General features: G+C 39.0%; 1 protein-coding gene across 2 annotated transcripts in view; it reads right to left on the bottom strand.

Annotated features, from left to right (window-relative positions):
• The window catches only part of unc5ca (unc-5 netrin receptor Ca), a 188,866-nt gene that overhangs the window by 28,501 nt on the left and 142,385 nt on the right, over window positions 1-17,980 (bottom strand). Inside the window, exons 5-8 of one of the 2 annotated variants that reach the window (XM_086314507.1) lie at window positions 10,682-10,862; window positions 8,308-8,475; window positions 7,879-8,043; window positions 2,648-2,704 (exon numbers count right to left, since the gene is read on the bottom strand). In XM_086314507.1, coding sequence (XP_086170633.1) covers window positions 2,648-2,704; window positions 7,879-8,043; window positions 8,308-8,475; window positions 10,682-10,862 — 571 coding nt within the window. The remainder of the gene's footprint in view (window positions 1-2,647; window positions 2,705-7,878; window positions 8,044-8,307; window positions 8,476-10,681; window positions 10,863-17,980) is intronic. The other variant, XM_086314509.1, reaches the window with a different exon arrangement.

Below are 17,980 nucleotides of genomic sequence, written 5' to 3'. Positions count from 1 at the left end.
ATTTTGCTGACATTTGCTTTTTGAGCTTTTCAGCCTCTATTTATGAACCACCCTGAGATAAGAGCTGATCAGCCATCAGCTGTCCTCCCTTGTGAAGCTGTCAACAGTGAATGCAATGCAACCATAAGGAATGACAAGGGATTTCATTGTGAAACCTATCATAGGTGTGACTGACGGATGTTGTTAAGGTAAATCTACTCTGTAAGTTATTAAACCATGGCTTCTTGGTATAGTGGTTTATGTATTCACCTAACAAGGAAAAAAGCCCAGGTTTCACCAAGGAGGAGTCTGAGATTCTTTTGGAGTTGCATCAGGAAGGGCGACCAGCGTAAAAATCAGCCAAATTAAACAGAGTAGAGCTACCTGTTGTGGTGACACCCTGTTAATAAGAGAGCAGAGAAAAGCAGCTTTATTGGGACTGGATTTCTAATCAGAGAAAAATGGCTGAGAAGGATGTTTTGAAAAGAGAAATGTCAGCACCTGTTCATAATTATTTAGTCTCTTATTTGGCTTGGATGCTATGGCAAGTTAAAATAACTATGAAGGGGAAACTAAAATGATAATAACCCAAAAAAAGAATAAAAAAGAAAACAAAAAAGAAATTACTCATATACTGTGGGCAATAGGACACATCAGTATCAGCACAACTATACTTATGAAATATAAACTGGATTAAAAAAAACTGTCAAAAATTAAATTAAATGATCAAGCCGCAACTGGAATGACCCATATGGAAAAGATATATATAAATCTTATAAAGTTTGTATCTGTCTTGTGTGAAACTTGTATGAAAAGCATATAACAGTGAAAACAGATATAAGAGCCCATGAAAATTTATATAATGAAACTTGTATGTTTTGGATACTTACTAAAACAATGTATGAAAGTAATGAGAAAGTGGCTACTTTCATGAGTAAATCATGTAATCCTTATATGATTTACTCATGAAAGTGGCCACTTTCATGAGTAATCACATATAAGTTTTTACTATTTCTTTTCCATATGGGGATACTCGGGGAAAGCAGGATCAGTTTGGTGATTAGTGGCTCTCAAAGCTTCCCACAGCTTACGTTCCTGCCTGCATTTTTGAATGAAACACTGTAGCAATCTGTTAAATGAGGTATGACTGTTTTTGTCTCATTTTTAGCTCTCTCCATGTCTTGATCCATCTAGGACTAGTCATCTAACAAAGCACCGTAGGATAAAACTGCTGCAGCAGAGCCTGAACGAGAGTCATTAGAACACACAAGAGAAACACATAGATCGCTTTGAAGATAAAACGAGAGCCCCTGCAATGAGAAGTAAAAAGCAGAGTAATAACAAGTGGCAGAGGTCCTTTTGCCTCTTGCACCTCTCAATTTCTGTCTCCTTCATTATCGTGTAGTAAATTCTGTTGTTGTATAAGTAATAGTAAGTGAGATGGAAAGAAAAGGGTGGCGGAAAATCAAAAGCAGTGTGGAATAAAGAAGTAGGATAGCAAGTAAAACTGATTAATATATTTATTAAATCCTTTCATTCATTATTCATTCTTTTCATTACTCATTAAGAAGCACCCATACCTCTTGAAATAGTAATACCCTTGCCAGGTAATCTTGTGCCCTCCTGTAAATTATCACTAAAGGAGAAGGGGTCAATTCAGTAGAACTGATTGAAAATCTGAACTAGTTCGGGGTCCATAGCTGAAGCGCACTGAGCTCTATGAGAGCCAATAAGCTTGTAAACACAAAGTAAGTGTTCAGAACGAAGGCAAATTGCCTACTTTGGCAATGATTCAAAGCTGGCTGGCTACTCTCCAAACGGCAACCGCTGCAACAAACTCACAAATTGTGAGTCAAGTAAACTGATGCTGAATCGATTCACTGCTATAAGACAAAACAAAGGAAAGAATCGAGTTAATGAACGGAAACTGTCACTGTTATGGGGTAGACTTTGCAAGAGGTACCTCCTGCAATCGTGGAAGGCTGGTTATGTCTAACTAGATGTCCATTACAAGACAAATACAATGTAAAGCTACACAAAATAAAAGCATGACACCATGTTTCAACGCATAATTCCATAACCTTAAGTCTGTGGGTTAACTTTTTTGTATGATGTTGTATGTAGAATCTGTCCACTGTTTCTGGTTCAGTTCAAATGTACTGCAATGGCATCAAAACTCTGCCCATAGCTAGAACTGCTCATCCTTCGAGGATAGATTTTAATTATACATCAGTACAGTTTTGCAGCATTTGCTTGTAATTTAAAGGATGGAAACACACTGACATGCACACCCAGAAAGAAATGTAGAGGACACAACTGTAAGTTAAAACCTGTAAAGTAAAATCTGTATAGGGATCAGTATGCAACAAAACAAAGATACCACCACTATTTCCTTTGTCTAAGAGCAGGGTTACATTTCAGAACTGCTAATGCTGCTGTCTGTAGACTTTACTGTGCTTTCAGACTTCCTTGATAAGCACAGCAAGTTGATTGTACATCAAGGCAACAGATGTAAGACATCAGCAGAGCTCTTATCCGGTAATATAAAATGACATGAAACAATAAAAGAGAAAGCATGAGCCAAAGGTCAATGCTCAATCAAAGAAACACTGAGATGAGTAAGACAAAAGAAAAATGGATGGTGGTAAAACAGAAAACATTGACTTACATGGAATTCCCAATTCATTCTTTTCTTTGGACTCAGTGGACTTCTGAAACAATGAACCTTGGGATGGGAAAAAGAAAAGGGATGGTGGAATGATGGATGAAGGGAAAAGAAAAACAAAACAAAATAAGACCAACATCACAGGACACAGACCTTGAGCTAGACTTTTTTTTTGCTCTTTCTTTAAAATCGAGGTTGAATGAAAACATACAGACCACATTGAGACTTTCATTGTGCATCAGGATCTTCACACAAATCTGAGCAGTAAGACGAAATGTGGAAAGACTGCACCGGCTGTGAAAATCGGTGTACTCTGAGCTATGGTACATGTAAGTGGCCTAAAGACGGAACTGCTAGCTATCGTCAATCAAGAGAATTTTGTTCCCCTCTGTTGATGTTCCTCTTTGAATTTACTTTGAATTCGTAGATATTTGTGCTTATGGTGAATGCTATGGATTATAACAGGGTGACCAGCATTGCTTGCTGAATGGCAGCAGCACTTTTAGTCTGACATCTGTTTCAGCTCTGTTGCGACAAGAACAGATGTTTTACATATTACATTATATATAGGTTTTAATTTAATTTGCTCTTAACTTTTTTGTATTTTCTACTTTTTTAAGCTCCTTCTGTACATTTTTTTTAAACTTTCTGTGGCATTTTTTCTCGATAAGGTCTTCATTTTTATTTCATAAGAAGTTACACTGTTTCCCTGTGTCTGTCTCCTGCAACACAACAATTTTGAAACTTTTGGGATTAAAAAAATTAATCTTATCTTTCTTATCTTATCATGAAGAAGCCTGGATGCATTCAGTTACTGCTGTGTCATTCTGAGTGGTTCACTTAGTTGTGGCAGACAGAAGGTCTATGACACAGATAAACCACTCATGTACTGATGTATAATTGAAGCGCTGGTGTATAATTGATAAAGCCAACATAGCTACATGGTGTGCTTAAAAGGTTCTTGCCAGACCAGCTGATCGTGGAACACTGATTCAGCACTAAAAAGCGAGAAACATTGGCGAGGTTAAGTGGGGTGACAAGCACATATAAACAAACAGCAAGACAAATGACAGGCTTAATGTGGTGTTTTGCTTTAGCTGTACAGGTGGGCTGGGCTACATAGCCCAGGAATTTAGGTTTCATACTTGAATTTGCATGGGCGTAAGACAACAAGCAACTGGCTGCATTTGGTTGACTGCAACAAAATGTCACAATGATTAACATCTGAATCAGTGATTATAGTAGCAGCAGCACACTGTGATAAAAATGTATCATACTTCAATTATAAAGCAATTGTTCAAACAAATAATAACAATGAAAATATGGTGGGTGTAAAATGAAGCTTAAAATGATTCAGAAAGACCCAACACGAGCACGATGGAGAGAAAAAACAGCACAGTGGATGAGGGCAAAGCTTTTAGACAAGGAGCGGCAAACAGCTAGCATGCTGGGTTAGAAACAATAAGACAATGTAGCCACAATAAGAAGGAACACAAAGGGGAAGAACAGGGCTCTCAATGGGGAGATGGGTTGTTTGATGCTGTGTTGTACTTGCTGACACTGCTCATCATTTTGTGTGATACAACCCACACCTGAGTGTTTTATCCAAACACTAGATTACATAACTGCCAGAGCCTCCGGGTACTTTTAAGTACAGTAGCATCTGCATTCATACACGTGTGTGTGCTCACAGAGCAGGCAGCGAGTAAAATATTATGCACTCAAGGATGGCACAGTGGAGGTCTGAGTGAATCCGTTCCAAGAATCCTGATCAATGTGTCAGAGAAATGTCAAACGGCCAGAACATATAAAACAACACAAACGGCTCCAAAACCCCTGAAAGACTCAAACACTCAGGCATGCATGCGTCTAACTTAGAGATAAAGAAAATGAAACAAACAAAAACAAAGAGAAGTCACTCCATGCTGCAAAGAAGTAAGGTCAAATGGATTTATGCCTCTCAGGGTTGAATAACTTTATAAAAAAAAAGAAAGCAAGAGATGGTAGACGCGACCGAGAAAGAGAAAAAGAGGGAGTGTAGAGTAAAGTATGGTTGAGCACCAAGTCAATTACAGACCACTATCTAAAATACTGCACCCCCAGCACAATCACTGAGAATAAATTATCAGACCTGAAAACCTCCGAGTTACAATTTAAAGTCTTTAAAGGCAGCAAATAAGAACTGCCCTGCCATACTAATGAACTGCTGCTTAAAGGCCACATTTTAAAAGAGCTGTCGTTCATAAACCAGCAGGAATCACTCCACGCCTTTCAAATATACCACAAATATAGTATCTGAAAAATGCTTTGCATACAGAATCTCCTTCTAATACACGTTCATGCATAGAAAACAGTAGAAACATTAGTGCTGGCATAAACCCATCTTTGAGCAGCCGTTTTAAAGACAGGAAATCAATTACAGGAAATGAACCTAAGCTTATACTTCCCTGGTTTTATCCCATATTCTGGGGCCATACCTTATAGACTGCAGGGAATCTCTTAAATGGATTGGAGTTGGGTATACAATGCACCATGGTGCAGCTAGAGTAAGATTTGTCAATACTATGCCTACTGCAAAGCTTTTTTTAGGGAATTATATCATATTATTCCATTGCTCATGGCATAGCCCATCTATTGAATCATCACTACTATTCCCTCCATTCTTGCTGTTGAAAGAAGATGCTCGCGCAAGTAACAACTCCAGCTGGAGGCTTTTGTGTTCAGTGATAAAGTACATATATTTTCCCTGAAAAGAATCAGAAATGCTTCAGTGAGAGTAAATTTAAGTACATTTAAAATGATCAAAACCTGCAATAAAAAGCTCACTTGTTTAAAAAACACTTTGATGATAAAATTCAGCAAGATGATGACATTATGTTAACATGAACATGCATAACATAACCAAGTGATTCAGGGAAAAAAAGAATAAAAGTTGAGGTATAATTTCTGTAAATACGGCACATCTGAACTGCTGTTTAGCAATCCAGATATGTGTTATCTCAGACTGTAAATGGACTGCTACTTGCTGAATATAGCACATTTCTCCACTAACTGAGCACTCAAGGCAGTTTTTACTACAAGTCACATTCACTCTGTGCTTTATTCCATGCTGCTTTAAAGTGCTTTTCTAACTATCATGCACACAGTCACACTCTGACGGAGACATTAGGGCTCATTTTGGGTTCAGTACTCCAACCAAGGACGCTTTGAAATGTGGACTGAAGAAGCCAGGGATCGAACCATTGACTTTCTGATTGGTAGTCTATTTCCTGAACCGTAGCCAGCTGTAACAGTAGCCTAAGCCAATTACCCAGCAGTAAGCTACAAACAGATATTTTGTATGTTCATAACCCATACAGTCAGATTATAATCTACAGTTTAATTAAACCTTTTTTGCAACTCTTGTCTCGATCACAGTTAGATGTATCCTGGGACACCTATGGTACGCTGGGCTGAGACCATGCTTTGAACAGGTGAGGCTCTTTTCTCCTTAAAAAGAAAACAATTAATAAAAAAACTTGAAGGAAAAATTCTGGTGTTCAAATGCACATGTCGCTGAGTGGCCCCATGACCTGCTGGTTTGGTCCAATATCATTGTCAATCTACAGTATTTATCATCAGGTTAATTCTAAAGTTTCTTAGAGTACTTCGTTTTTGTGAATCAACTCAAGACGAGCAGAATAATTCTCCCTATTTTTATCGATAAGCCACAAATAATTTTCACAGCTGAGAAAACTGAGAACTGAAATGTGAAAATGAGTCTGTATGTCTGCCTTTCCAGAACATTTATACACTGTCATGCCCCTCTCTCACTCTGTAGTATGTTACATGCATGTCTGCCAGTTACTCTGAGCACATGGAGTAAAAAACGCCATTCTAACAAATCAACAAACAAAATTGCCTCCATCTTGGAAAAAAGCTGCTGCTGCTTGTACGATTATTACTCAGCCCACGTTTTTCATGTAATTTTAAGATTTGTGATTTATGATGTCAGAAGTGTTGGGGGGGAGGGGGGGATTTCAATGATTGTTCCACATCATTATTTATCATTACTTTCCTTGTGAAGCAAGTGTTTTTGACTGAGGTAATGGACATGAAAGTGGTAAGTGGAAGGTTAATAAAGTCATTCAAAACCCTCTCATAAATCTCCACACAAAGGCAGAAAGTGGAGGGCTGAGAAGGAGCAAATCACTAGCTAGCAGACAAAGGTATAAAACTAGAGGGGCAGAGAGGAAAAGGCTTAAAATGTTGACATAAATGTAAGGAATAGGAGGATGAATGGTGAAATGAAGGAAGCGATGAAAGTAATGAAGAAAAAGGAAAAAGAATACTGATGAAGAGAAGCTGCCCAACTGCACAGGTAAGAAACAGTTTTTCCACATATGTTTAAACCAAATCAGGAATCAATTTTTTGAGGAGACTGCAGATAAAAAAATAAAAATAAAAAAAATAATAATAATAATTTGCCCATTATGTCATCTTTTTTAATCTCCAAATATTGGTGTTACTATGTGCCTTAAAAACAGTATACAGAGCAGGTATTTTGACTGGTTTAAATGAAGCCATTAATTGTCTTCCTAAGCTTCACTCACTCTGGCTTCTGTTCATGGGCAAAGGTTTTTGAACACATTGTCAACAACAAATGGCCTGGCTTATTAAAGGTCAGCTCTCCGTAAAATCAATTCGTCTCAAAAACAGACACTGTAAGACATTGGCTAGAATCGGCATACTCATTGCTCATTGCAAGATGTGATATGTGACAACAAGCATAGATCTCTCAGTGTTCTTCGAGAATCAATTTCATTAACTTAGCTTTGCACATATAATGTGCTAGTATACCTGATAAATTGCAGTTTATAGTTTCTACAATAAAGAGGCAGTTATGTTGAATATTGCAATTGTATTTCTATTCTTAATTTTACCTATAAAATATGGAACTATGATTTTTTTTTTTAATGGATGGATATGATTTTCAAAATGAACCCAGTAATGGTCACGTTACACTTCACTCACCAAGACTTCTGCCTTAGGCTAAAAATCTGACCATGTGTCAACATTCATTGGTCTGCCTAATTAGGGTCGATTCCTGCACATTCAATTGTTATTTGAACCAGACACTGCTAGACATTTGTTTATTTTGGCCTATTGATTGTTCATAGCTATATTTAATATATGATACACAATGCATTTAGAAGAGATATGTCAGTGCTTCTGAACCTTATTTATCCACTTACTTTGCATACAGAGTCCATCAGTGCAGTTTTGAGACTGGAGGACGAGACCCTCGCAGTCCTTTCCACCATTCTTGGGAGCTGGATTGTTGCACTCCCTCCTCCTCCACTGTGTACACTCTGTTCCACAGGCTGACCACTTGCTCCAATCTGTCCAGACACCATCCACTAGAGGGAACGGATGGGGACCACGGGAATGAGAGACGGAAAAAAAGAGGGTTTAGAAGGAGGAGACTGAAGATAACGGATTCAATTATTTCCTAAACACTGTAAAATGTGGCATGGGAGAGTACACACATAAAAAGACAGAAATTGAATGCAGAAGCTGAGCACAGGACAAAAAATTGCCCAAATGTATACAGATACAATATGCCAGGATGTATTATGGAAAGAAGTATTCTAAATGAAACAGTCTTGAATAGAACAGAATACCAGTGCACAGTGTGGTGCAGGGCAGTTTGTGTATAGCCTGTCCGTCACAAGGCAGTCCTCCATTGAGAGGGGCAGGGTTAGTGCAGCTCCTGGTTCTTTTCTGGAAACCTCTTCCACAACGGCTGTTACACGGAGACCACTCTGTCCATGTCGACCAGCCCCCATTCACTGCGGAAACAGAGATCAGTCCCTTAATGAATACAGTGTTTTATCCACTTCTTAACTATGTAACGCCCACCCTCTTGAAGATACCATATTAGCAAGGGTTTCTGGGTATCTGTGGTCCACTCATCCATGTGTCCCAGAGCTTGGCGCTATTATATTGACCATGATTTGGAACGATAGGAATCTAAGGGCCTAGTCACACAGGCCTAGAGATTAGCTGGCAACCACTGGTTGCTAAGGTGGTGCAGCAACCTCGAGAAAATACACTCTCCAACCAGCTGGGGAATGCACATTTTCCTTAGTGACTGAAGATTTCTATAGCTTTCTATAGCTTAATACTGTATGCAGATACAGTCAATAAAATAAGTTGAACTCAATCTTTATGACTACTTGAATCAGTGAATATGTTGTAGATTGTCTGAGATAATTAAAAAAAAATGATGATGATGCAATCCGTGATTTTAAAATGCCGTTTTATTGAACTGAAATAATTATCTTAGAGAAGGCTGCATGTGTCTGGAAGCTGAGTTGAAATTTAAGCAAAAGAGCTGGATTTTCCTGAACATCAAAACTACACAGACAATCTGCATCCCTTCAAGTAGCCTGCAGCTACTGCAGCATGATTTTCCACTGCTGTGCTTACATATTCCCACTGAAGGGCACAGACTGACACAAATATGCAAACACATTAAGCTGTATAGCTGGCTAAACACATGTTAAATGACCAGTTATCATGGGGCTCGGAAATTGCTTAACCCGGTGTAGGGGAGAGAGAGAGAGAGAGGTGAACTGCTGCTGGATGAATCCTGCGGTTTGTTTTCCATGGTTTCTTTGAAACTCTTCACCTCCTTTGTCTCTTTCTTTTTGCCTCATGTCTTTCATTTGTGCTGCTGTAAAATGCATCTGCATCCTCCTGTAATTAGACCTAGCTGTTTCTTTGTTGTTTAGCATTATTGTTTCTGTGTTTCAAGAGAAAATGTGGCAGGACAGTGCAGACAAAGATAAGAGCAGACTAGACAGGCAGCAGGAGAGAAATCAGCTATAAAGTTAGAATGAGAGAGAGTTGGCATCTGGAGGGGTGGAGTGGGTAGAAATTCCACTGCTGCATCTCGACAGCTCTGTCTCAGCCCAGTGGACAGTGCCCACTCCTTGCCTAAGACCTAATTAGAAATGTATCATCAGAAAGTAACCAGTAAATTCACACACAGACACTTTTGTCATGCATTTCCTTCAGCTTTTAGGCTTTTTTCTTCCTCACTCAGTTGTTGTCTTCCGCTGTTCTCCCCTACCTCACCTTACCTCTCGCCCTTCTTTCTATAGTTGCTTCATTTTTTCCCCCCTCCTGTGTTTTTTCCACTACTGTTTCACCTTGTCAACAGTGTCAGCCAGGCCCTAGTGGAGCCGAGAAGATTGAACCACAGATTGAACAATCTATTTTTGTAAGGATACATCAGTGTCAAACCACTCCATCTCTTGCTGTCTGTATCGAACAGGCACACACGCTCAGTTATTTTGATTGAAACAGTCCTGCTGGTGAATGGAGTCAGTGTTATATTTTGAGAGAGACACTGCGTGTGTGTGTGTGTGTGTGTGTGTGTGTGTGTGAGAGAGCGAGAGAGAGAGAGAGAGTGTGTGGGGGGGGGGGGGGGGGGGGGGGGGGAATTAAGTTGTATGAGGCATGGGCCTCCACCAAACAAACTCTTTCCTCTCAGCTTCTAGACAAAGCAACACTAGAAGAGAACCAGAAGTTTAGCGAGCTATTTAAAGATGTTTTTTGTTGTTGATTTTCACAGCTATTATTATGCCATATGCTGCTTTATCTATGCAGAGCTGGGAATCTTGGCAGAAAGTGGGAACATGTGGAAAGCCCACATGTTCTAATTTAGAACTAAAGGCAGGATTGGAGGGCTTTAATTGGGTGAGGTCAAGGGTGAGGTGAGAATATCAAGACAATCGCGAAGAGGAAGTGTTGGCACGGCAGTAGAGCTAATTTCACATGGCAGATGGGGGCTGGCTTCGCTGATCAGAGACTCGATATAACTGAAGAAAGCATTAAAAAAGGTGTCATATCATTATATTTCTAACATCAGAAATGAAAAAGTTTAGAGCACACATTAAAAATATGTATAAGCCAAATCCTATTGTTACAGCTTTTGTAGCCACACACACACACACCTACACACACAGAAAGACATACCGACAAACTTACCATAAACAATAACGGTGGCTGTAGTGCTTCGTCTTTTGGCCACTATATTCTTGGCCACACACGTGTAGTTGGCTGTGTCAGAGAGACGCGCCTGCTTGATGATCAGGTTGTGGTCAATAGTGATATAGAAGTTTCTGTCCTCCGCCGGGTCGATTACCTCTTCATTCTTTAACCACTCCACCTAGGGGACATTCAGAGGGTAAATGGAGGTGAGGACAATGTCTTTTCTACACCAATGATAGGCAAAGAGACGTTTTACAGAGGACTAGTTTATTACTGCCATGAAGTGAAACAATTTAAATTTGACAAGATATCTAGTAAGTTATAGCGACGCCTTTTTTGCAACACATACTCCCTGTAGAGGAAATTATAATATTAGGTTCAAATCTTCTTTTCATAACTGATCCAGAGGATAAAATAAGAATACAAATATTAAAGCTTTCTTGGGTTTAATCTTGTTTTTAGAAACTTTTAGGAGTGATGTAGGACTTAGAAAGCGTGCTGCTGTCATCTTTTTTGATGGTTCAATGAGGAAAAGCTTTGAGAACATGCCATATTCAATAGTCAAAGGAAATAAATAAATAAATAAGCAGCTGAAGGACAGGACGCCCGTTAGCGGCTCCCTAATCTGTCTTATGATCTCTCATGCTTCATCTTGTACTGTAAGTAACCCAAACCGCTCTCATGAATAAATCCTTGAGATTACAGATTACAAATTTACAAGCAAATTAATGTGTTTTATGAGGCAGGAAACAATAATAAGACTGATTGTGCATAATGAAATACCAGGAAGCTGCTCACGCACCAAGTCATAGGAATTAAACACTTGAAATCTGAATGACCCTCACTTACAGTGGGCCCTTGACAACAAGGAACCCTTGGGTGGCTGTAAAGGAAAGGAAAATGCCCAAACATATGCTTTCGAAAGGTACTTTGGGTGAAGGGTAGGACAGCGGGAAACTATTCTATTTATGAGCCTAATCAGATTTCCCGAGTGCTGTATTTACTGGACCAAACCCTCATAAATTCAGCCTGTCCAAGCTTTATGGCAGGCACATAAATGTCCAAGCTGTGTTGTTTAATTCATGTTGTTTAATTTCCTCCTCCCTTCTCATTAGGAAATGGATATCTCAGATGCAGAAAAGAGGAAATTCATTGTTATTCTTCAGTTTGCCGTTTACTCACTCTCCACTGTTATTCTCAGTTTTTCCACCCAGTTCTGAATCAGATTCAGTAGTACTCTTTGGTCATGGGGTGCAATGTAGCTGTGAATTCTCAATCTTAAGTGAGATGCTGTGTGACCTTTCAGCTTCCATTACAACATAAAGGTTATACAGAGAAAAAGACTAAGCCAAAGGAACAAAAACATTTATTTACAGTCAGACGATAAGCTTATCCTCATACTGTAAAGGTATAAAACAATGTGTTCTTTTCTGCGCAAAGGAAAAAACCAATAGAAATTACATTTGCAGCATAAAACAGACTATTTGGATCTCTTTTTATTTATGATATAAGAAGTGCTGTGGTCACAGGAAGCAATGATTTGACTATGACTTATTTTGAAGCATTGCCACAAGAGATGCAAATTATTCAATAGACTTAATGTAATGCAATACAAACCAAATCATGAAATAGTTAAGTTAAATAGTTATGATCTACTGTAGAACATGTATATACATATACATACATGTGTATAATATGCAGAACTATTCCAGTAAATGGTCCAAACACGAATTCTTTTATATATTTATATTTTCTTTGTATCCTGCACTAGGAAAAATTCTGTTGTAATGCCATTATGAATGGAGCGTGCTGTGACAGTGGTAATTTCATCTGAGCCACAGTTTTGAATCAGTGTCAGTTTTTTCCTGACAAAGAAATTGCCCGTGCCCTGCCATACCACACTGAAGTAAGACAGCGGTGCCAAAAGTCCCACTAATGTGTTTTTTTAAGTTAAGACAGCAGCGTTTCTTTATAATGACAGATTTATTAAACGTGGGGAAAAATAAATTGTCTGAAAGACATTTATTTTCTCAAGACATGTCAAGCTGTTCATCAATGTTTTCTGCACAGTAAAAGAAAGGGAAGCATTTCTTTTTGTAGGATATTATGCAGTGATTTTGCTGGTCTGGCCCACTTGAGATCATACTGGGTTGTGTGTGGAAATGAGTTTGAAAACCTGGATCAACAAATTAGCCATCACCAACACATGCCATTAGACAGCGTGGACGCTTAAAATGAATAAAATATGGCATTAAGCAAACAAATGTAACACTGTTTTTGGTAAAACTAGTCTCTTGTTCACTGTATTACAAAAATAGTCTCTCGTGGTGCTTTGGATGCTCATGTAATACTTATAATTTACTGCTACGCTGAAATTTCCCAGATGATCCAATTGGATTTTTTTTTTTAATTTAATTTTTCTTTTTTCCTCTTGCATTCATGTTAATCTAACATGCACACACTTTATAGAAAAGAAACAGAATAGGAGCGGAAGCATGTGAATGCGTGTGGGTAAACCAAGAGAGACAGGTGACGTGGGGGCGAGAGTTAAAATAACAAATACACATTCTCCCTTGAGGTTGGTTTGATCCAATCAGCCACCCTTTGCAATTCACACACATGCACACAGTCTTACACCAGCTGTGGCTAATGATGCAGTGGCAGTGGTAGAATAGCCACCACATGTGGTCTCTTTGTCTGAAGCCAACAGAGCACACATCAGTCTAACACGCGTCAGTCTTCAGGCGTCGTCAAAGTCCACGGTGGCTTTCAGTGCATTGTAACACTAAAGCTCACAACCCGTAGAAACAGGCTCTCTCACTCTAGCTTGCTACAATTTCAGTGCAGCCGGTAAAACAAGAGAAATGGACAAATTAAATATAGACAGAAAAAAAGCAGTGGAATGCTGAATGCTGTTTATAGTGACCTTTTCTTTTACATTAAGTTATATTTATATAAAATACAAGTAGAGGAAATTCATAATGAAATAAAACATTTAAGGCAACAGTACAGTGACAGCTAGACCTGCAGAGGTTTTTGGTGATTGTGTTCCATTAAACTTTGCACTGAGTAAGCGAGCACTCTGTATCTATGGACAGGGAGATGTATACAGAGTATATCAGAGGATAACAAATATAGATGCTTAATAAAAATGCTAACATCTCCTCAGCTTTAAGGCAAACGGTGCAATGCCAGAAAACACGTACTATTAACAATAAGGTTTTCTTGTTTTTACTCATCATGCACAGAACTCCAGAACTAACAAGTTACAAATAGAAGGTCGCCCAGGTTAACTGAATGTGGAGCTTAAGTTACTGGAAGAAGAGTGGTAGAACAATTCAAATATATGGATATAGTTCTGAGAAAACGTATTTGTTCCTTTCCCGATTCTTAGTTTTTCCATATTGGTATTAATTAAAAGTTTTCAGTCAAAAAGCAAACTTTAATATCAGATGAGGAAACGCCGAGTAAATGCAAAATGCTGTTCAAACCTTCCTAGTCATGCGTGAAAAAGTAATGGCAACAACAACTGCAATTAAGTCTTTGTGATAGCTGATAGTCTTTTACTCCTTCTCTGTGCAGGAATTGCTTTAATTTGGTCAGACTGGAGAGTTTTTGAGTTGTTCAGAGGTGGACTTGCTGGTGTGTTTAGGATCACTGTCTTGCTGCATGACCCAAGTGGGCTTCATCCTTAGGGCATGAACTGATGCCTGGCAGAATTCATGTCTAATGTTAATTTTTCTTTGGATGGTCTGAAAGACCAAGCAATTTTTTTATACATGGATGGACAACCTAGACGCGTTTGTGGCATTTAATCATTCTTGTGTTGTTAAGCCAGTATAAAACAGGATGTCAAAACTGCCTGCTAATTTCTCTCACATTTTAAATACATTTTTAGCCCTCCTTGCACAGCCACTGTTGTTAAGTACCTGACAATGTTTTAAATGTCATGAATATTTTAGCAACGACACCACAAGTAGTTAGGGGGAAAAAAAAAATTGTGTTTTTCCTCGGTCATATTTTTTTTTATTTTATCATGTTTTATAATCTGACATCTGTTGTTGCACAACATTGTAATCATATTTTAGCAGGGCTGTCTAGTGTTCAACAAAATCTCTTAACGGATGTTCATTATGCTAATGTGCAGAGAAGTAAATGCAGCTCTTTGGTTCCTGACCTCATACTGTGAGCACAGCTACATTTGTGCACAAAGTGTTCTATAATGTATGTGGCTGCAAGACTGAGTTAATATCTCAATTTTATGAATTGAACTGAATAGTGTACGCCGAAATGTTTAAATAGATTAGCAAAATCTCAAGGCCTGTGCAAGTATGTGTTTATGCACGCTTACCTGTCTCAGTGTAATTATTGTGAGTGAATCAAAGGTTCCGAGCGTCAAAGTTAACATTGAACTGATTTCTCTTTGTTCTTTTATCTTGCCCAGATGAAACACTAGAATTGACACCTCATTTTTAAACTTTCTTTTTCCCCAATTTTCACTCAAGCCTTCTCTTCTTATCTCGTCCCCCCCAGCCCCCCGTGCTCCCCCGCACACACATCCAATCGAGCAAAACTTTAGACCCTCATCTCTCTCCCACACAATCGCATGCGTGCACATGCACACAAAGTGGTGTTTCTGTCACATAAGAGGACATTGTATTGACTTACATTGATTATTTCCTACTCTAACCATGAATGCTACTTACCTAATCCCAACTATTATGGCCAAATTCACTAAATGAGGCAGATTGGTGTGATGAGATCACAAAAAAGCGCTGATGGGAGTGCACAGCGCACTGATTTATAAACAAAGACGCAGATAGTTTGTTCCAGTGATGACCAGCATTCTGCCAAGAAGAGTGCAAATTAGCTTACATATACATATACTAGGGGTGCAACGATATTCGTATCGATATTGAACCGTTCGATACAGTGCTTTCGGTTCGGTACGCATATGTATCGAACAATACAACATTTGTAATTTATTTTATCAACTTTTCTTCTGACGATGCTGTCTGTGTGGAGCGCTCAGTGAATCTGCGTTCGACTACTCCGCCTAGGCTGCACTGTCGAGCGCAGATCCACTGAGCGCTCCACACAGACAGCATAGTCAGAAGGAAGAGCGCAGGGCAAGCTAGCGAGACAGAAGTTAAGCTCTCCTTGCAACATGGCAAATTGAACCTCTCCCACCCTCATTCAGATCTGGCATTTGGAATTATTTTGGTTTTCATGTGACGTATGACCCTGAAGGTAAGCGCGTCATGGACTAAAGTAAAACAGTATGTTGGATGTGCCACGCAATGCTCAATTACATGGGTGGGAGCTAGTGTGTTAGCGCAGTTAGCTCGTTAACGTGTTGGCCGTCTAGCCCCATGCACGGGGCTATCAGGGGTAGCTCGTTAACGGAGACTTGCCGTGTTGTGGGGTTAAGGTCATTTTAACGAGGTTAACCTGAAAGCACTAGTGGGAACACAACGAATATGACTGCACATTTACGCCGACATCATCCTAGTGCAAAGACAAAAACAACAAGCATGCATGCTACAAACTTTACCCGAGTCATTTAGACAGCCGTTAGCACATGATTCTCCTTATGGGGACCTGATATGTTTAATATGCTGCTGAGAATATAGCCCAGAAGAAGCGGATAGTATAGCTTTTATTTTGGAAAGAGCCATTTCTCTGTAATAAACTCTCTTTTCCAAAGATGAGTGATTCCTCAATCAGATACAGGGCTCGCAAAATCGCTAGCCCGATGTCCTGGGGCTAGCGATTTTTCCAGTCGGGCTACCAAAATTTATCTCTGCCCTGCCCGTCCGGCTATTGTAGGAAGGAAAAATATATGTCAATGCTTTTGCATTCTTTCGGAAATGTAGCTGGGTAATTATGTCATTGGCATCGGTGAGCCACTGTCAATATGTGACATATTGAAATCGTGTTTGAATTTGCGCTTGTTTTTTTGCTTTCACTTTGCAATCGCGTGAACTGTGTATAGAGAGCGACAGCACTGATCTGTGAGTGATGATAATTTGCGCACCAATTCCTCTGACATTGTCTTATTAATCGTTAGCTTACTACGCAAACATGACAAGTGAAATCTCCCGCAGCAAGCTTAAACATGTGAGAGGTTGATCGCGCAGAGAATCGCTGAGCTTATGTGAGTGCGTGTGTAAAAGCAGCAGTATATATATTTTAGTTCTGCTGAGCCAAATAAGACAGGTCAGGGTGAAGAAGTGACAGCCAAAGAAAAGCTTACCAAAAAACGGAGAAGTTATGACAAATCAGACTATAAGGCAAAAAGAAAGTGCAGCTTTATGGTTTCATGGCCAAAATAATTTCTGTGGCTGCGATATGATGAGCTAAATAACCAGGGCTGCACATAAGTGGTCCGCAGGTGCGCATTCGCTGTCAAAATAAAAAACACGCACAAGGGTTAGGGTTAGGGTTAAATTTAAAAACTGTACTTTTGAGTTAAAATATATATTTATAATTTTAATAAATGACAAATTAAAAAGGCATGAACATTTTATTTTGTATCGAAAAAATATCGAACCGTGACACCAAAGTATCGAACCGAACCGTGAATTTTGTGTATCGTTGCACCCCTAACATATACATATACTAATTTGAAAGAGCAGACAAGGTGAGAGAGCGAGTAATCTACTAACAAAAATGTTACAGTGCAGGCTTTAAGAGCATGGCAATTTAAATAAATGAGAATTGATACATTTATTTTATTTATAGACAAAGTCTTCTGTTAGGAATTCTGCTGGATGGTGTGTCTATAAATCTGTGGGATCAATACTGATGTGTAGAAGAATACAAAAACATTATTTAGCTCTAAGCTCGCACGCCCATGCGTTAATGTTACTGCGATGTACAGTGTGAGGCTGGAGATATGCAAGTCAACATTGTAAGATTCATGCACTCATGCAACACTTTAGACACTCAGTCATAGCAATAGCTGCATTTTGACAAACATTTCAGTATGATGTTACTGGTCCGACACTAGAGAAGGAAATTAAAGTGGTCTGTGTGGTCACTGCAGAGAAAAGGTTCAAACAACCCTTGAGGCACCTTTCTGTGTAGAAGTGTGACTAAAAACTAGCAAATCAATCAGCCCACTGTAAAAAGGGACAAAAAATATGCATCCTTGAATGTGTTTTATATTGAGATTCTTCTCTCCCCGATGCTCCAGCTGGAGTTCATCTAGATTTTGCCCTCAAAAACCCCCCCAAAAAACAACAAAACAAAAAAACAGTATTACTGAGCACCAGTAAGACTAACAGGATACAA

This window comes from Aulonocara sp. 'chitande type north' Nkhata Bay, linkage group LG12 (assembly GCF_057382095.1).
Source record: "Aulonocara sp. 'chitande type north' Nkhata Bay isolate Kocher_YH1m ecotype deep benthic linkage group LG12, A_spYH_male_GT1.1, whole genome shotgun sequence".
NCBI lineage: Eukaryota > Metazoa > Chordata > Actinopteri > Cichliformes > Cichlidae > Aulonocara > Aulonocara sp. 'chitande type north' Nkhata Bay.
The sequence above is the reverse complement of the archived record's forward strand: the minus strand, read 5'-3'. Positions and strand labels throughout refer to the sequence as shown.